This window comes from Capricornis sumatraensis, chromosome 4, assembly GCF_032405125.1.
Source record: "Capricornis sumatraensis isolate serow.1 chromosome 4, serow.2, whole genome shotgun sequence".
Lineage (NCBI taxonomy): Eukaryota > Metazoa > Chordata > Mammalia > Artiodactyla > Bovidae > Capricornis > Capricornis sumatraensis.
In genome coordinates, this window is record NC_091072.1 from 88,468,769 (window position 1) to 88,484,300 (window position 15,532).

A 15,532-nucleotide genomic window follows, 5' to 3' on the forward strand; every position below is an offset into this window, starting at 1 on the left:
GAAATTATGAAAACATAAGGCCCCTGTCCCATTTTTAATAGAACATTATTGAGGTACATTTTTATATGTTGTGCCACAGATATTCTGGGAGGGGGTGTGATAAACACTAGCTTGACTTATTGAACTGTGGGGTCAACATTAATATCTATAAAAACAAAGATTGCTTGGCAAATTTTCTTTAGTCCCAAATGTGATCTATTCTGGATATACTGAGAAGTGAAAAGCTTTTTGCTGAGTCTTCAAAAGTAAAGTGCATGTCTCATCACTCCACAGCAGCAGTAAATAAAAGGAACTATTTGCCAATCTTCCTGGAGGGAGGGAAGGCACCATATTTTCATTTTTAAAGGAAGATAAACCTGGGAAATAAAATACACTGAGAGAGAAACACATGTAATACCCATATCAGTTTCCAACCCTGGTCTGGGATAAAAGCTGCTATGATCCATACAGATAAAAGAGGATTCCATTAGGGAGAAAACAAATGATCAATGATTATATTTCAAAAGCCAGAAAGTGGGATCACATGATCTATCAACAGAACAGAGTATCTAAAACTAGGTCTGTCTCAGAAAGTCTGAAACATATGGCCACAATTCTATCCCAATAAAATATCTCATTCTAAAATGTACCGAGTAATTGGTACATTCTTCCAGGACAGAGCTTAATGCCCATTACTAGACTACAGCAAAGGACAAGTAGTGTTCTACATTACTTTTTATTAAATAGGGACACAGGGGATTTCCAGAGATATCTAGAAATTAATACCAGTTGTATACATCTTCCCTAATACTCATAGTACCTAAAAATCAAATTCTTAACAGACAAACTGGTCCCATTTTCAATTTTAAAGCACACAGTATTTAAAGCATAAACTGCAATGGTTATATTATAGTTGCTTAAAAGATATAAAAAGTAATCAGAATCTGGAAGGAAAAATGAAAAGGAAGGAAAAATGAAAAGGCTGAGAGAAAGAAAGAAAAAAAAAGTACCCAACCTCCAAAATAAGTAAATAGGTCAGCCCTTTCGTTTGGAGGTTAACGTTCTGTCTTGACTGCTTGTTTCCAAGAAAACCATATGCACTGGTTCCATCTTAATTCTTATTCCGCATTACAAAGATCATCACATAAATTTGGCACAATTAGCAATCTACTCAGAAGCAAGCATGAATGGAACAATACATGAAAATGGAAGCTGCACACCTATACCACTGTACTCTTTTTAGAGAACAGTGAACACTTTAATAAGCACCAAATTCACAGGAAAAAAAAAATTCTGCTATGCACATAAACCAATGGCACTGAAAATGATAAAGACACCTTTAATAATTTATTTTCTTTATAATGGTCCCACCCTATTATTTTGCTAATCCACCCACTGTCCTATAATTAGGTCATTTATGGGACAGGTTGGATGCTATATGACTGAAACTTTTTCATGCTAAATTAACCTTAATTACATCTGATAAATCCAGATCATAATCTCAGAAACTTCCTCATGTTTAGAGGAAATAATGACATATTTTGCAAGATTATCCAACCTTCTTTCCACTCTACCTTCTCGTTTCTCTAGGATTTGGGAAACTGGAAAATTCTTGACTTTCCAAGAGCTAGACATATGGACTCTATAATCAGTTTATATAAACTTCATTTTCAATCCTAAATTATGACACAATCTCACTGCTGTAAGACTTCCACTGTACCTGCTATGCTGGCAATAATCTTAACACTCTATTAAAATCAAGGGATAATCCAAGATCAGCTATGAGTGAAAGGACAGTAGAGCTGAGGAGCAATACAGTGGGCAAAGTATAATTGCAGCCATGTGACTGAGGAAATCACTGCTAAAGTGCTGGGAGAGTGCCCACAGAGAAAACACAGTACCTTTAGGGAACTTTGCATGTTAAAAGTACTTCCTTTTTTTTTTTTTCTCTCTTCTCAGCTGCTTAAGAGATCACCTATGGACACAAGTGAAATTTAAAATTGAGAGAATGCTTTTATCAACATGAAAAGTAAACAGCATATAAATAAATACTGGACAAGGGCAACCCTGTTATAGAATAACAGTTAAGTTCCAAATGAACCTTCAAAACCACAAATGGACAAAAATGCAAACTAAAGAACAATGAACACATACCAATTTCAAAAACTATATACAAACTCAAACATTTTAAATTGAAAAAGACACGAAGCGACAAAGTTAGACATCCCAAACACCAAAGGAAAAACTGAAGGTGAATGGTATCTAATGGCACAAGTGCCTCCAGAGAACAATGTTACTGTAAATAATCTGTAGGAGAGAAACTTTCGAGATCATGGTTCAGATTTTTCAAATGTTTTTGGATAAAGTGACCTGAGACTGATTCTTGAGCCTATTTATAATTCTGCTTAAGATACTTGGACATGCCCTTCAAAGGACATCATGAGATGACGAAACAAAATCTCATCTCTTTCTTGGCTTTCAACACACCAACGGCACACCACTTTCTAGAAATGCTGAAGGCAAAGGAACTGACTGGTACATAGGAGGTGTGGTACTTCTATTTCCATTACATATGTTTTGGCTCAAGTCAAAAAGCCTACAATTAATAAAATAAAGGATTCCTCATGTTACATGCTGGAGGCCACATACCATGAATAGTGAATCTACAAATAGTACTTTCAAAGCTACAGTTATCTGTTAGCAATGAACGTTATCAAGAGGCTCCGTTTTAAATGCCAACCATGACTTACACATGAATGATATACATGAGTTCAGAATCTTGATAAAAGTCGACCAGCATGTCACTCACTTCAACTCTCATTTTAAATAGGCACTGTGAAAATGGGAATGCTGCTGTACAGTAATGAGTAGTATATAATGAAATCAGTGTTCTTTTATGAGTACCTGCTCTACATTAATTCCCTTTAAAGAAGCACATGAAATATTCAGAAAAAATTTTTTCTATCAGTCTACAAAAGGAGTTAGTGTTCAGAAATAAAAATGAAGCACTTGTGTCTTCATTTTTTTAAAAAAAAAAACTTCACAAAGGTGCAAATAACGTAAATGCTTTCCAGGGCTCACATGGGCAGATCAGTACTATTGTGTCTCGTTTTCCTAGATGTACCATCATCTCGCGGCAGTGCTTTCTGCAAATTGGACATAGCAGCAGTTCTCTCGATGTCTATCACAGCATACAGCTCTGTGCGCCTGGTAGGGGTCTGTGGAAGGGGAGTGGTAGGCGTTTTTGGAGTCTGAGGGTTGTCAGAGTCACTGCCACCTTCCAAGTCAACCTGTATGTAATTGAGCTGCCTGTGTTCTAAACTTGGGCGTCTGATATCAAAGTTAAAGACTGTCGGCGTACAGTCCCGACGCCTTGAATGCTCTATTTTGTGAGCGCTTGCCGGCACTGTTACATTCTCTGTATTTACATAGTTATGCATTGGATCTAGATTATTATGGTAGCCATTCAGAGATGGGGTCTTTGGTCCTAAGTTGTCATCTTCATCCCTACTTAGCTTGCGGGCTTCCCAAACAGGAGGCAAAGATGGTAGATTTTCGTAGTTTAACAATGCAGTTCTTCTCTGAGCTGAGTTGTTGATATTCTGGGTATCTGAGGTACTGGTGGACGGCAGACGACCTCTCCTGAAGCCCGAGGCACTGGGGAGAGATAGGCCATTTAGATTTTCATACACCAGTTTGTTAACAGAGGGCGCATCTCTTCGCTCATCACTGTCATAGCCAGTGTCCCATTCTGTGTTATTTGCACCACTTCCACTGATTTGATCTCTTCCAAGTTGTTCCAGTTTCTCTTTTTCCATTAATTGCTTTTGAACTGGTGTTGGTCCTAAGACAAATTTGACTCCTTCAGGTTCAAGAAGAATCTGAGGGTCCCTGTCCTCAATATTACTTGACTCTTCTTTCGGTGTGTTGCTTTCAGCATTAGAAACTCTTGCCTCCAATGGGACATGCACACTTGTGCGGTTTTTCCGTTCTTCTTGCACACCTGTAGTATTGACATAGGTATGTACCTAAAACAAAACAGGAAACTGAGTAGCTTGTTTAAAAGAAAAGAAAAAAGAACAAAAAATCTGCCTGACTATGTCAATTAATTTTATTAACTTTCTAAGTATATTCTTCAAAGCTTTTGCACCTGTTTTTTACTAATAAAAAGGTTGGGAGGAGGTGGGAGAAATGTAGAAATATCTTCCTAGCTTGATAAAAGAATAACTACTTTAAAATAGATGTGATGGTGAAACATAAGCATTCTATAAAAAGTCAGGAACAGACAGGGATTATTACTTTGATGTTCTAGAAATTCTATCAGTGCATTAAAACCTGATTTAGAAATAGGAAATAACAAGTATTAAAAAGGAAGAGAGAAATTTATCATTATTTATAGATCATCTGACTATATAAAGAGATAAACCTTATTAGATTTAATAAGAGTTCTATAAGATACATAGATATAAAATAGGTTCCACCTAGTAGGAAATTATCACTACTTAGAAAAGCTCATGGTATTTGGGGGAGATAATATAGAAGTCTTTACATAAAATCTGAAAAACAAAAAATAAAATTCTAAAGGAGGGATATTTAGTTATAGTAAGAACTCATTTAACAAGTAATAAATACAAAGAAATGTATTTTTAAACAGTGAAAATTTCTGTAACGATAAACAGTCATACTGTTGACAAAAGATAAGTACAGCTAATTAATACAGACAATGTTCAACCAGGTACACCATTCCTAAAATGAAAACAGACCAGTTGGGAATATTAAATTGCTCTGTTAAAAACACTGACAAAATCTGCCTTACTGCTAGTAGTGCACTATTTACAAAAACTGTAATATAAAAAGTTTTCCTTTGAGGTTATTTTAAGAGAACTGACCATTAGTTTTGTCTGTCTTCATCTATAGATGCACCTCTCCTGTGGACCCACAAACTTAACTGTAATGCTAAGTTTCCCTCAACACCTATACATATTTGGGTGTATGTCAGCAAATATATGCTTTGTCCTCTGAATCTTCACTACAAAGGTCATATACAAAAGTGACAACTAAAATTCAAATTGACTGAAACATTCAAGTGTTAGCACGATAATAATACTCTAACCCCATACAATACCACTGGACAGCAGGACATGCTTACTTGTTCCTCGGCCACCAGCAAAGGATGTGTAGACTCTTCACCTACTGAGGGTAGGCGGGCACTTCCCACGGAAGGATGTCTGCTGGAAGGATGGGATGAAGCATCTCCGAACGAGGGATATCGGGGATATCCATTGGGTAAGTTCTGAGCAGCAAACCCTGGAGCTGAGTTTGCGTTTATTGGTTTCAGAAAGGATGTATGGGTAGGGCACAGAGAAAAAAGTGAATGAGGATACAATCAGAACTAAGAGGTTTAAGGAGGTGTTTCTGGTAAGATACACAAGAAACTAGAGCAAAACAGAACCTCCCTCCACTTTTAACTTTCCACTCACATTTAAAATAATATTAAACACTTTGTGTTTTCATATTTAAAATGTTTATAATTATAGCTAACAGTTTTTCAAAACTCACAATCACTATATTTATGTTAGCCAATGGTAATTTCTAACATGGTATAGATTAAATATCCATAGTCTATAGCTTATAATAGAAGAGGGGGAAATGGACACTTACTTGTAGGTGTTCGAGGTGTCCTAGGGACTTCCAATTCTGTCTGATGGTTATTCCTTTCAACCACGGGTTCCTCCACTACATTTATACTATTATTCTGCATAATCTCTTGTAACATATTAAATAATTCTTCTGCACGAGCACACTTAAAGGCAAAGATTCCTACAAATATATACCAGAGGAAAAAAACACGGTCACGACATCTAAAAAAGACAAAGGAGCACCTGTCAAAGAACAAAATTATAAAGGAAGCATTCTGTGTACCAACAGCAAGAAAGGCCTTTCAAATAAATGTCTGATAAGTTAATTATATTCCCTGTTTCAAAACACAAGCCCAAAAGAAAGTTCACAGAATAATTTTCATTTGCCCATGGGTGATGGCTCAAAATAAGGAAGGCAAAAACAAGATTTGCACACTTGCTCTAGTCTGCTTTCTAACAGCTGGGGGAGTCTAACCTGTCATTACCACAGGAATCCACCATTTGATAGACGCTTGCTCTGTGGATTACAATTGTTACCTTGTTTAATTATTGGATTACCATTCCACTCTGATACAGAAGGAATTTGATGCAAGAGGTTCCCCAACTTGTCCAAGGACTTTTAAGAAGTAAGTGGCAAAAAAATAAAACTATGTTCTGCTTAACTCCTAAGTTTAAGTTCTTTCCCCCAAGTCGTAACAGTAAAAGTGAAAGTCACTCAGTCATGTCAGACTCTTTTGCAACCCCATGGACTAGCCTGTCAGGCTCCTCCATCCATGGGATTTTTCAGGCAAGAATACTGGAGTGGGCTGCCATGCCCTCCTTCAGGGGATATTCCCTATCCAGGGATCGAACTCAGGTCTCCCACATCACAGGCAGATTCTTTCCTGTCTGAGCCACCAGCGAAGCCCTGTAACAGTAAAAGTGAAGTGAAAGCGAAGTCGCTCAGTCGTGTCCAACTCTTTGTGACCCCATGGACTGTAGCCTACCACGTGAAAATCCATCCATGGGATTTTCCAAGCAGGAGTACTGAAGTGGGTTGCCATTTCCTTCTCCAGAGGATCTTCCCAACCCAGAGATAGAACCTGGGTCTCCCACATTGTAAGCAGACGCTTTACCATCTAAGCCACCAGAGAAGTGTTGTAACAGTAAAGACAGAAGCAATTTACTGGGACTAATTCATTTACTTATCAAATCTTAAAGTTAATATGAGCCAAAATTCTAGATATAGAAAACATGCTTAATAAATGCTTGATAAGTGAATACATAGAGTACTATATCTCCTTTTTAAATAATCCACTTGAGGATTTTTTTTCATTCAGCATAAAAGTAAAACAGTTCAATTTAAACATATATAAAATAATTGAGTTACAGAATGATATTCAAATATGATGATGTTTGGAGAAAAAAATAAGCGCTCTACCTACCTTGTCCAGTTTGACACCTTCGACCACTTTCAAAAGAAAAGAGATTCGAATCATAACCATAGCGTCGGAGGCAGAGGTAGTGCCATTTTACCGAGTCACGTTTGCGAGTGTATAAAATCAGTTCTGTGTCTGTAAGTTCCATTATGCCAGAACCCAACTCATTTCCATCATCATCCACATTAATGACCTAAAAAAAAGGTTTAATTAGTGCTAACTTAATGCTTCCTTTTGACAGTCATGAACATATTTCACTAATTTCAGGAAAATGTACTGTTGCTGATTGGTTCAGTTATTGTTATTTCATTCAACAACCAATGTTTTTATATGGCATGGATTACGTAGCAGGGCAATACCTGGTTCATATCCCCAAAGAACTCACATTCCCACTGAGGAGGTAAGATACACAAAGAAAAAGTCAATATCACAGAACTCTAAATGCTTAACTAACCTAACAACTGAGTACAATAGACCCTGCAAAATGCAGGAACTGTAGCCAAGGGTTGTTAGAAAAGCCTTCACATATGAAGAAAAGGGACTTTAGCTGGGTTCTGGGTATAAATAAGTTTGCACGCATGCATGCTCTGTCACTAAGCTGTGTCTAACTCTTTGCAGCCCCATGGATAAATAGCCCACCAGGGTCCTCTGTCCACGGGATTTCCCAGGCAAGAAGGAAATAAAGAGGGTGATTTGGTGGGTCAGGACTTAGGGGGCACATCCTAAAGATACGGTGCTACAGCAGAGACAAGGTACATTTCAGAGAGATCAAGACAGGACTGGCACTGAGTTCTTGTCAGGGAAGGCCTTGCACTGCTGAGTTTCAGAAAATGGCCAGAGACTTTAAAGAACAGATAACACTTAGGGAGAATTTACTATACTCCTGGGTTGGGCAAAGTGCTTTACTTCTATTTTGTCATTTAATTCCAATCCTAAACTGCAGGTAATACTATTGTTTCCATTGCATACAAATGAACAAAGACTTGGTGACAGTGTAACTTGTCAAAGGTCACAAAGCTATGAAGCAAGAAGGTTGTGATTTACACCAAGATTTATGTGATCCAGAGGCTGATTTATAGCAGACTGAGGTCAGAATATGAGAGGCATTAATGGCTGTGGATGAGTAAGGAATGGAGCACTTAGTGTCTAAGTAACAACACCACTGAAGTTTTAGAATAATGAAAGAGGAAGATAAATCTGATGTCAACTGCAGGATAGATCACAGAGGTGACTGGAGGTAGAGTTTAGTTACGAAATTATCCAGGCATTAAATAATGACTGGGAACTAGTGACAGGACTGAAGAGGCACCTATAAAATGGCGTTTTAAAGACAATATTATCAGGTCATTTCAAAGAGGGCTGATGGGACCAAATCCAGGGGCTCTTATCACTGTGACCAAAGATTGAGTTCTCCAGAGTGTGTAACAGTCACTCAATAGTGCTGTTGTTTTCCTGACGGAGATACAAGATTTAGCCACTCATATCCATGACTGATGATATAGGAAGGTAATAAATGTAAATGTCTTCCAAGTTAGGGGAAAAAAAAGGAGAGTATTATCAGAATTGTGTGGTTCTAATTGGATATAGAAGACCAAAAGAAAAGAGGATTTCACACTGTCAGTAAAAAATGTTGTCCTTGTTGGTTAAAACAAGAAAAGGCAGACTAGACAAAAAGGAAAATAAAGAGTCTGAAGATACCAGTGAGGAAATAAGATGTGTTAAGTGAAGTAAAAGAAGAGCATCCAGGTAGGCAGCAAGAGCTACAACTCATCCGGTTTTTACTGACCTTAAACTTGTTCCGATGGTTATCTGGGACAGTGTCTTTATCTGGACAGCTACAACAGCTACCCATGGCTTCTTCAGAAGACCATGTGAGCACTACATGAAAGATAATTTGCAAAAGATTATTAGTATAAGATATACAAATCACAAAACAGAAAAAGACTCTAGAAATCACCTAACATTAGTCCTGTATTATTTTAATGAGGAAAATTAAGCCCAGGAAGGTAAATGGCTAGAGCTAGACTTCACACAACTAGCTGGAGAATTTCACTCAGCATCAGCAAGAGTAATTTTGTTAGGCAGACTTCACAGAAGCCTCAAATTTAGTTTGCAAAAGTCTGCCTATTTTAAAACTATCTAAGAGAAACCAATTTAAGGTTTCATACATAACACTATTATACTTAAGTCATTCATGGAATTAACCCTTTATGGCTTACTAGGATTTCATGTCTATCTTCATTAATAAATTTCCCAAAAGGTGACAGACTTCTGGCTTGGCAAGTATTCTGATTCATACTATACACTGTAATATTCTTTATGGATCCCTCCAGACAAAACTGGTTAATAAGACACAAAAACAAATCTGGAATAGTTCATTAAGAGAGAAAGACAACTGAAACAGTAACACAGAGAATACTGGCAAAACTCTAAATGTGTCTATCTAATCCTTTCCCACAGAGGGTAAGAGATAAGTGGTTATAGTTCCATTAAGTGTTCAAGAACACTCCAACTGAACAAAGGAAACTTCACTTATAAACAAGGGAAAGAATCAGAATGGATGTGAAAGTATTTGAAAAAACGGAAAGGGAAGGAAGCATAAGAAGTTACTAAACATTAAAAACACAAATCTGATTAAAGCTTGTCTAGAATTCTTCAGCAGATCTTTACTACCTTCAGGAAAAAAAAAATGCAAAAGCTCAAAAAGTCCTTTACATTATGGTCCTTGTCTACAAATCCAGTCTAACCTCTCACTCCTCTCTGCTTCAAGCCGCACCCAGTCATACCAAACAGTTTCCCTAGAGCGTCTTGTTTCCATGCTGCTCCTTCCTCAAGATTCAACTCAGAAGACAGTGCCTTCAGGAAGCCTTTTCTGACTCCAATCAACTGGGCAAGTTATATTCCTTATGTATCCCCAAGCACCCTGAGCTTCCCAGTATCACAGCCTCTTTCACACTGTTTACTTAGTAGAAATTGTGATGGACTGTTTACTTATCAATCTTCTTCCCTCCACTTTGAGCTCCTTTATTCATTCCTGCTTTCCCTGTGCCTTACATAATAACTAGCACACAGCAGCCGCTCTAAGTCTCTTGTAAGCTAAATGAACTGCACTAAAGGAAGATAAAGAATGCTGGCAGGTATAAAGATTAAACCAATTTAAAAAAAGTAAAAACCAAAAGAAGTGATAGAAACCAAAAGTGTATAAACCAAAAGAAGTGATAAATAAAATAGTAAAGTTAAGACTCATATTTCGTGGTGTCCTCACACTAGTCAGAATGGCCATCATTAAAAAGAAGGTGTGGAGAAAAGGGACTCCTACTACACTGTTGGTGGGAATATAAGTTAGAAGCTACTATGAAAAACAGTATGGAAGTTCTTAAAAAAAAAACAAAAAACACAAAAAACGAAAAACAGAATTGCCACATGATCCAGCAATCCTACTCCTGGGCAAAAATATCTAGAGAAAACTCCAATTTGAAAAGATACATGTACCCCAATAATCATAACAGCACTATTTACAACAGCCAAGACATGGAAGCATGCTTAACGTCCATTTAATGATGAATGGATCAAGATGTGAAAAGATACATGCACCCCAATAATCATAACAGCACTATTTACAACAGCCAAGACATGGAAGCATGCTTAATGTTCATTTAATGATGAATGGATCCAGATATGGTATATACACCTTATAGTGAAAGGTGCTCAGTCGTGTCCAACTCTTTGCAACCCCAAGGACTATACAGTCCATGGAATTCTCCAGGCCAGAATACTTGAGTGGGTAGCCGTTCCCTTCTCCAGGGAATGTTCCCAACCCAGGGATCAAACCCAGGTCTCCCGAATTGTACAATGGAATACTACTCAGCCATAAAAAAGAATGAAACCTGGCCATCTGCAGCAACATGGACGGACCTAGAGATCACTTACTTACTAAGTGAAGTAAGTCAGACAGAGAGAGGTAAGGAACGCATGACATATCACTTATATGTGGAAACTAAAATGTGACACAAATCAACTTATTTACAAAATAGAAATAGGCTCACATACATAGAAAACAAACTTATGGTTACCAAAGGGCAAATGGGGTGGAGGGAGGGATAAGTTAGAGGAGGTTTGGAATTAGCAGATACAAATTACTATATATAATATATAAATAGATGAAACAAGGTCCTACTGTATAGAACAGAACTATATTCATTATCTTGTAATAACCTATATAAGGAAAAGAACCTGAAAAAGAATATATATATATAAATAAATATTTATATAATACTTACATATATATAAACTGAGTCACTTTGCTGTACACCAAAACTAACACAACATTGTAAATCAATTATACTTCAATTAAAAGTTAATATATTTATATAAATTTATATAAAATATTTATGTGTGATGATATAATAAAAAATCTTGTTACATAAAGGAAAAAGAAAAAGACTCATATTTGGTATCTTGTAACTAATATGCCAGCTAAGTATCATGGTGTAAAGATGACTGTCAATCGTGTACCTCTCAAGAGTAATGAGTCTAAAGGCAAAGACAGAGCTGTCAACAAATAATGCATTATGATAAACCTTTTATTATTATAAGAAGAGTTCTGTGGACACAGAAAGAAGCAACTAACTTTCTGGATTAGGAAGGGAAGGAAGCAGCATTTGAGCTGGACTTTAAAAGGTGAGCAGAAACAGTGTGCTAGGCAGAACACAGAAATAGGCACTAGATAAAAAAGTAGGTGCAAAGATAAAAGTCGTGATCAGCGGTGCTATACTCAGGAGCGAGCGAGGGATCCAGTACAACTAGAGTGCAGGGTAAGCTCAACTACAAGCAGGAGCCAAACTACACACCCTGAACAACCACCTAGGGGTCTGGGATGCCAACTACCGAACCTGAAGCTCACCGGTCTCCAACGCTCCTGCAGTCAGAGGGACATGACTCCATCACGGCACTTATCATATTCTACTGTAATGGTTAGCTGTCTCACCGGCCACTTCACTGTGATCTCCAAGAAGAGAGGAACCTTGTTTTCTGAATTTTCTAGGGCGCTAAGCATACTGTTTGACGTAGCAGATAATTATTTCATAAAAGTCTAATTTTTAAAAATCAAATCACTACGTGTTTGGGACTTCCCTGGCAGTCATACTTCCACTGCAGGGGGCATGGGTTCAATCCTTAGTTAGAGAACAAAGAACCCACATGCCAGACAGCACAGCAAAAAAAAAAATTTAGTAAGTGTTTAATAAATTATGAGGAGGCCAAAAGAATATTTTTCAAAAAATTTTAAAGCAGAGAGATGACAGAAACAAAAATACAAAAGTCTTCTTGAAATTGCTTATCCATACTCACCACTAACTCAAGAATACAAAGAGCTAAATGATTACTACAGTGTGGCTTTTGCTTGAATAAAAAGGTTTCAAATGAATAGTTTTCAACTATTTCTCAAAAAGAGTAGAAAAACCATTCTTCCACTTGACATCTTCAGGCAGCACCTCTGATTCTGTCAGGGATGTATGAATGGTGGTACAATCTACTCGGGGACTCTATCTACATTGAGTGTTTCAGTTCAGTGCAAACATAATTACTGAAAAGCCTAACATGTGACACGAAATCCTTGTATGCCATTGCAAAGAGTATGAATTTCATCTTGCACATGATGGAAAGCCACTTAAGCATTTTAAGCAGAAAGTGAAGCAGTCAGAATTGCATTTCAGATACCTCCATCTGCAAGGTAAAATTTTAAGTGGGAGTTAGCTCAGAGGAAGGGAAAGCCAGTTAGAGACCACTGAAAGCTGAAATACGCCAAGGACTTAAAAGGGAGCAGCAACAGTAGCAAAGATGAGAATGACGGATCTTAAAAGTATTAGGGAACCAAGTCAGCAGCACCAAGTGTCCAGCTAGGGATACAGGAAGTAAGAGGCAGTTTTCAGTGAAGATAAAGGGTGCTGGTTCCATTACCTGAAATAGGAAAAATCTTTTCAGGTCTTCAAGAGAAAGTGATGGTGGTTAGTTCAGTTTTAGACATGTTAAACTGCAATTCCCAGAGAACCACCGAATGGAGACATGTAATAGAGTTAAGTACATCAGAATGGGCTTGAGGGAAGAGGTAAAATATTGGGGCACATGGTATTTGAAACTATAAAACAGAAGATCCTGGTCGAGAACAGAATAAAGAGCAGTCTGCTGAAGCTGAAATTCTGGGGAACACAAATGTGTAAACACTAGAGAAAAACAAGTGAAGGAGAAGAAAAACAATCAGAATGGTACAAACTGAAAAAAGAAAGTGTAAAGAAGGAGGATCCTCTCCGTGATGGAGTATTAGGTAGAGGCAGAAGCCATTATGCAGTGAGCAAATGGAAGATGAGTAGTCCTCCAGAAAACAGAAAAGGCTCTTTTAAGAACACAGTGAGAAAGGAAAGCCTCAAGTGACAGGGTATGGTTGGACATGGTTTCAAAAGAAAATACATTTCTTGAGTTATTTATTGTTTTAAGATGACACAGGTTTATGCAGATTTGTAATCAGTATGTCAGTAAAGTTTAAAGAATATAGGAAACACCAAAGGAATCCGCCAGAAGACGGATCAAGACAAGCAGGGAGACGAGACTAGAGCTGAGTTCTGGGACCCAGACTCAAAAGTGTGCCCAGAGGAGAAGGAATGCCTTGTGCTCAGAGTAGATGTGAAACTGAAAGTCACTCAGTCATGTCCAACTCTTGGTGACCCCATGGACTATGCAGTCCTTGGAATTCCCCAGGCCAGAATACTGGAGTGGGTAGCCGTTCCCTCCTCCAGGGGATCTTCCCAACTCAGGGACTGAACCCAGGTCTCCCGCATTGCTGGCAGATTCTTTACCAGCTGAGCCATCAAGGAAGCCCTCTGAGGAGAGAGGAAAGAAAAGAAAGATGAGTGGAACATATCAGAGAAGCTGAAACAGATAATATCCATCATCTTACATTTCTTTTGTAAAATAGAAGGCAAGTTTGCAGAATGAGGGACTTGAGGAGAAGGGTAGGATTTTTCACTGAGAAGCTACACAAGAAAAACAGCAGGATTATTAAGCAGGCTATGCTGAGAGTGAGCAGAAGCTGGAGAGTAAAATTATATTATTTTTCTAGCTGTGCTCAGCAGTCCAGAGGGTAGACAGTTGAACTGACCCGGGTCAGAGGGCAAGAGGACAAATAAATGAAAGGATATTGGCAATATACGGGTTTGAAGTGATGGGCCAACAGGTCTGCTCAGGAAAGAAGCAATGAAAGAAGAGGGCTGATGAAACAGGAGAAAACAGAGGGAGGCAAAAAGGAACAGGAGACCTCAGTATGGTTAAAAAATACGCTTAGTATGAGTGACAGTCTGAAAAAGCTGGACAGGCCGTTCTGGTCAATCTTCCAACACAGAAGGAGACTTTTTTTAATGCAGAGTTTTCACCCACATCTCTGACTCCTCCTCCTGAAGCACAAACTCCCAGGCAGGGGTAAAAACAAGACACTACATCTATGACAATCACATTAATACTTGGAGACAATCTGAGTTACCTAAGACCTACTAATATGCATGAATACTATAAACACTTGATGAGAAACTACATGATCTCATAAACTCATTCAAGTTTATAACTCCACAAAAACGCAAATAGATGTACTATATTCCCTCTAAAGGTAGCCTCTGTTTGGGAAGACCAACATTGCAACAACTGTGCCAGACGTTTAAATTAGTGAACACGGTCTTCCTAAAGTCAATTATCCTTATTTTGAGGTCTGGGAGGTAACAACGTAGTTTTTAATCACTCAGTTGTGTCTGACTCTCTGCGCGCCCATGGATTGTAGCCCACCAGGCTCCTCTGCCCATGGCATTCTCCAGGGAAGAATGGGAGTGAATTACCATTCTTTTCTCCTGGGGATCTTCTTGACCCAGGGACTGAACCCAGGTCTCCTGCATTGCAGGCTGATTCTTTACCATCTGAGCTACCAGAGAAGCCCAAAGTGGTATCAGGAGGCAAAATAATTGCATTCAAAATACCATTATTAAAATCTCCAGTTCAAAAAAATACAATTTGTGGACTTAATGATTTTTTAAAAAGTAAACTTCAACTTACCTAGATCTGGCCATTAATATTCTTAGCCTCTGCTGCAGCATCAGGAGTTTAATCATACTTCAAAACACCATGTTTTCTTTGTTTGCTGACTTAACCTAAAATTAATAAGAAAAAGTCAAGAAATTGTTATTTCTTTAAAGACAGTTTTTCTTATGAGACTTCTTGCAGCAATGTTAGTTCTGTTAATCTATTTAAACAAACTAAAAAGTCTAAATTTTTATTAAAATGTATTTTAAAAATTAACATAATGTCTACATGGTACCAATTAACAGCCTTTCGAAAGAAAAGTAAAAATGCAGTAGCTCTAAAAGTCCATTTTAGCCAATGGCAGGCTAATTCTCCATCTCCAGTCACACTTCTCTTAAACCTCACTGTCACTCCTCCTCCCAGAGCTGACTCTAGAAT

The 15,532-nt window shown here is 37.9% G+C and overlaps 1 protein-coding gene and 1 non-coding gene across 2 annotated transcripts; one reads left to right on the forward strand and one right to left on the reverse strand.

Moving 5' to 3' along the window:
* Window positions 1-3,056: 3,056 nt before the first annotated feature.
* FRS2 (fibroblast growth factor receptor substrate 2) lies at window positions 3,057-15,196 on the reverse strand. Its single transcript, XM_068971649.1, has 6 exons — window positions 15,128-15,196; window positions 8,823-8,914; window positions 7,043-7,229; window positions 5,641-5,799; window positions 5,129-5,292; window positions 3,057-4,007 (listed from the first exon to the last, which is right to left on the reverse strand). The coding sequence occupies exons 2-6, from the start codon at window positions 8,886-8,888 to the stop codon at window positions 3,057-3,059; spliced, it is 1,527 nt and encodes a 508-aa protein (XP_068827750.1). The 5' UTR covers window positions 8,889-8,914; window positions 15,128-15,196.
* LOC138079414 (small nucleolar RNA SNORA25) lies at window positions 8,378-8,505 on the forward strand. Its single transcript, XR_011144886.1, has one exon. It is a non-coding gene; the product is annotated as a small nucleolar RNA SNORA25 (small nucleolar RNA).
* Window positions 15,197-15,532: the final 336 nt, after the last annotated feature.

Bases quoted from the DNA above. Each gene is read 5' to 3' on its own strand.
- FRS2 (XM_068971649.1), bottom strand. From the start codon at position 8,888: ATGGGTAGCTGTTGTAGCTGTCCAGATAAAGACACTGTCCCAGATAAC. The intron at 7,230-8,822 runs GTCAGTAAAAAC...CCTTTTTTTTAG, and splicing joins ACCATCGGAACAAGTTTAAG to GTCATTAATGTGGATGATGA. The intron at 5,293-5,640 runs GTAAGTGTCCAT...ACGCAAACTCAG, and splicing joins GACACCTCGAACACCTACAA to CTCCAGGGTTTGCTGCTCAG.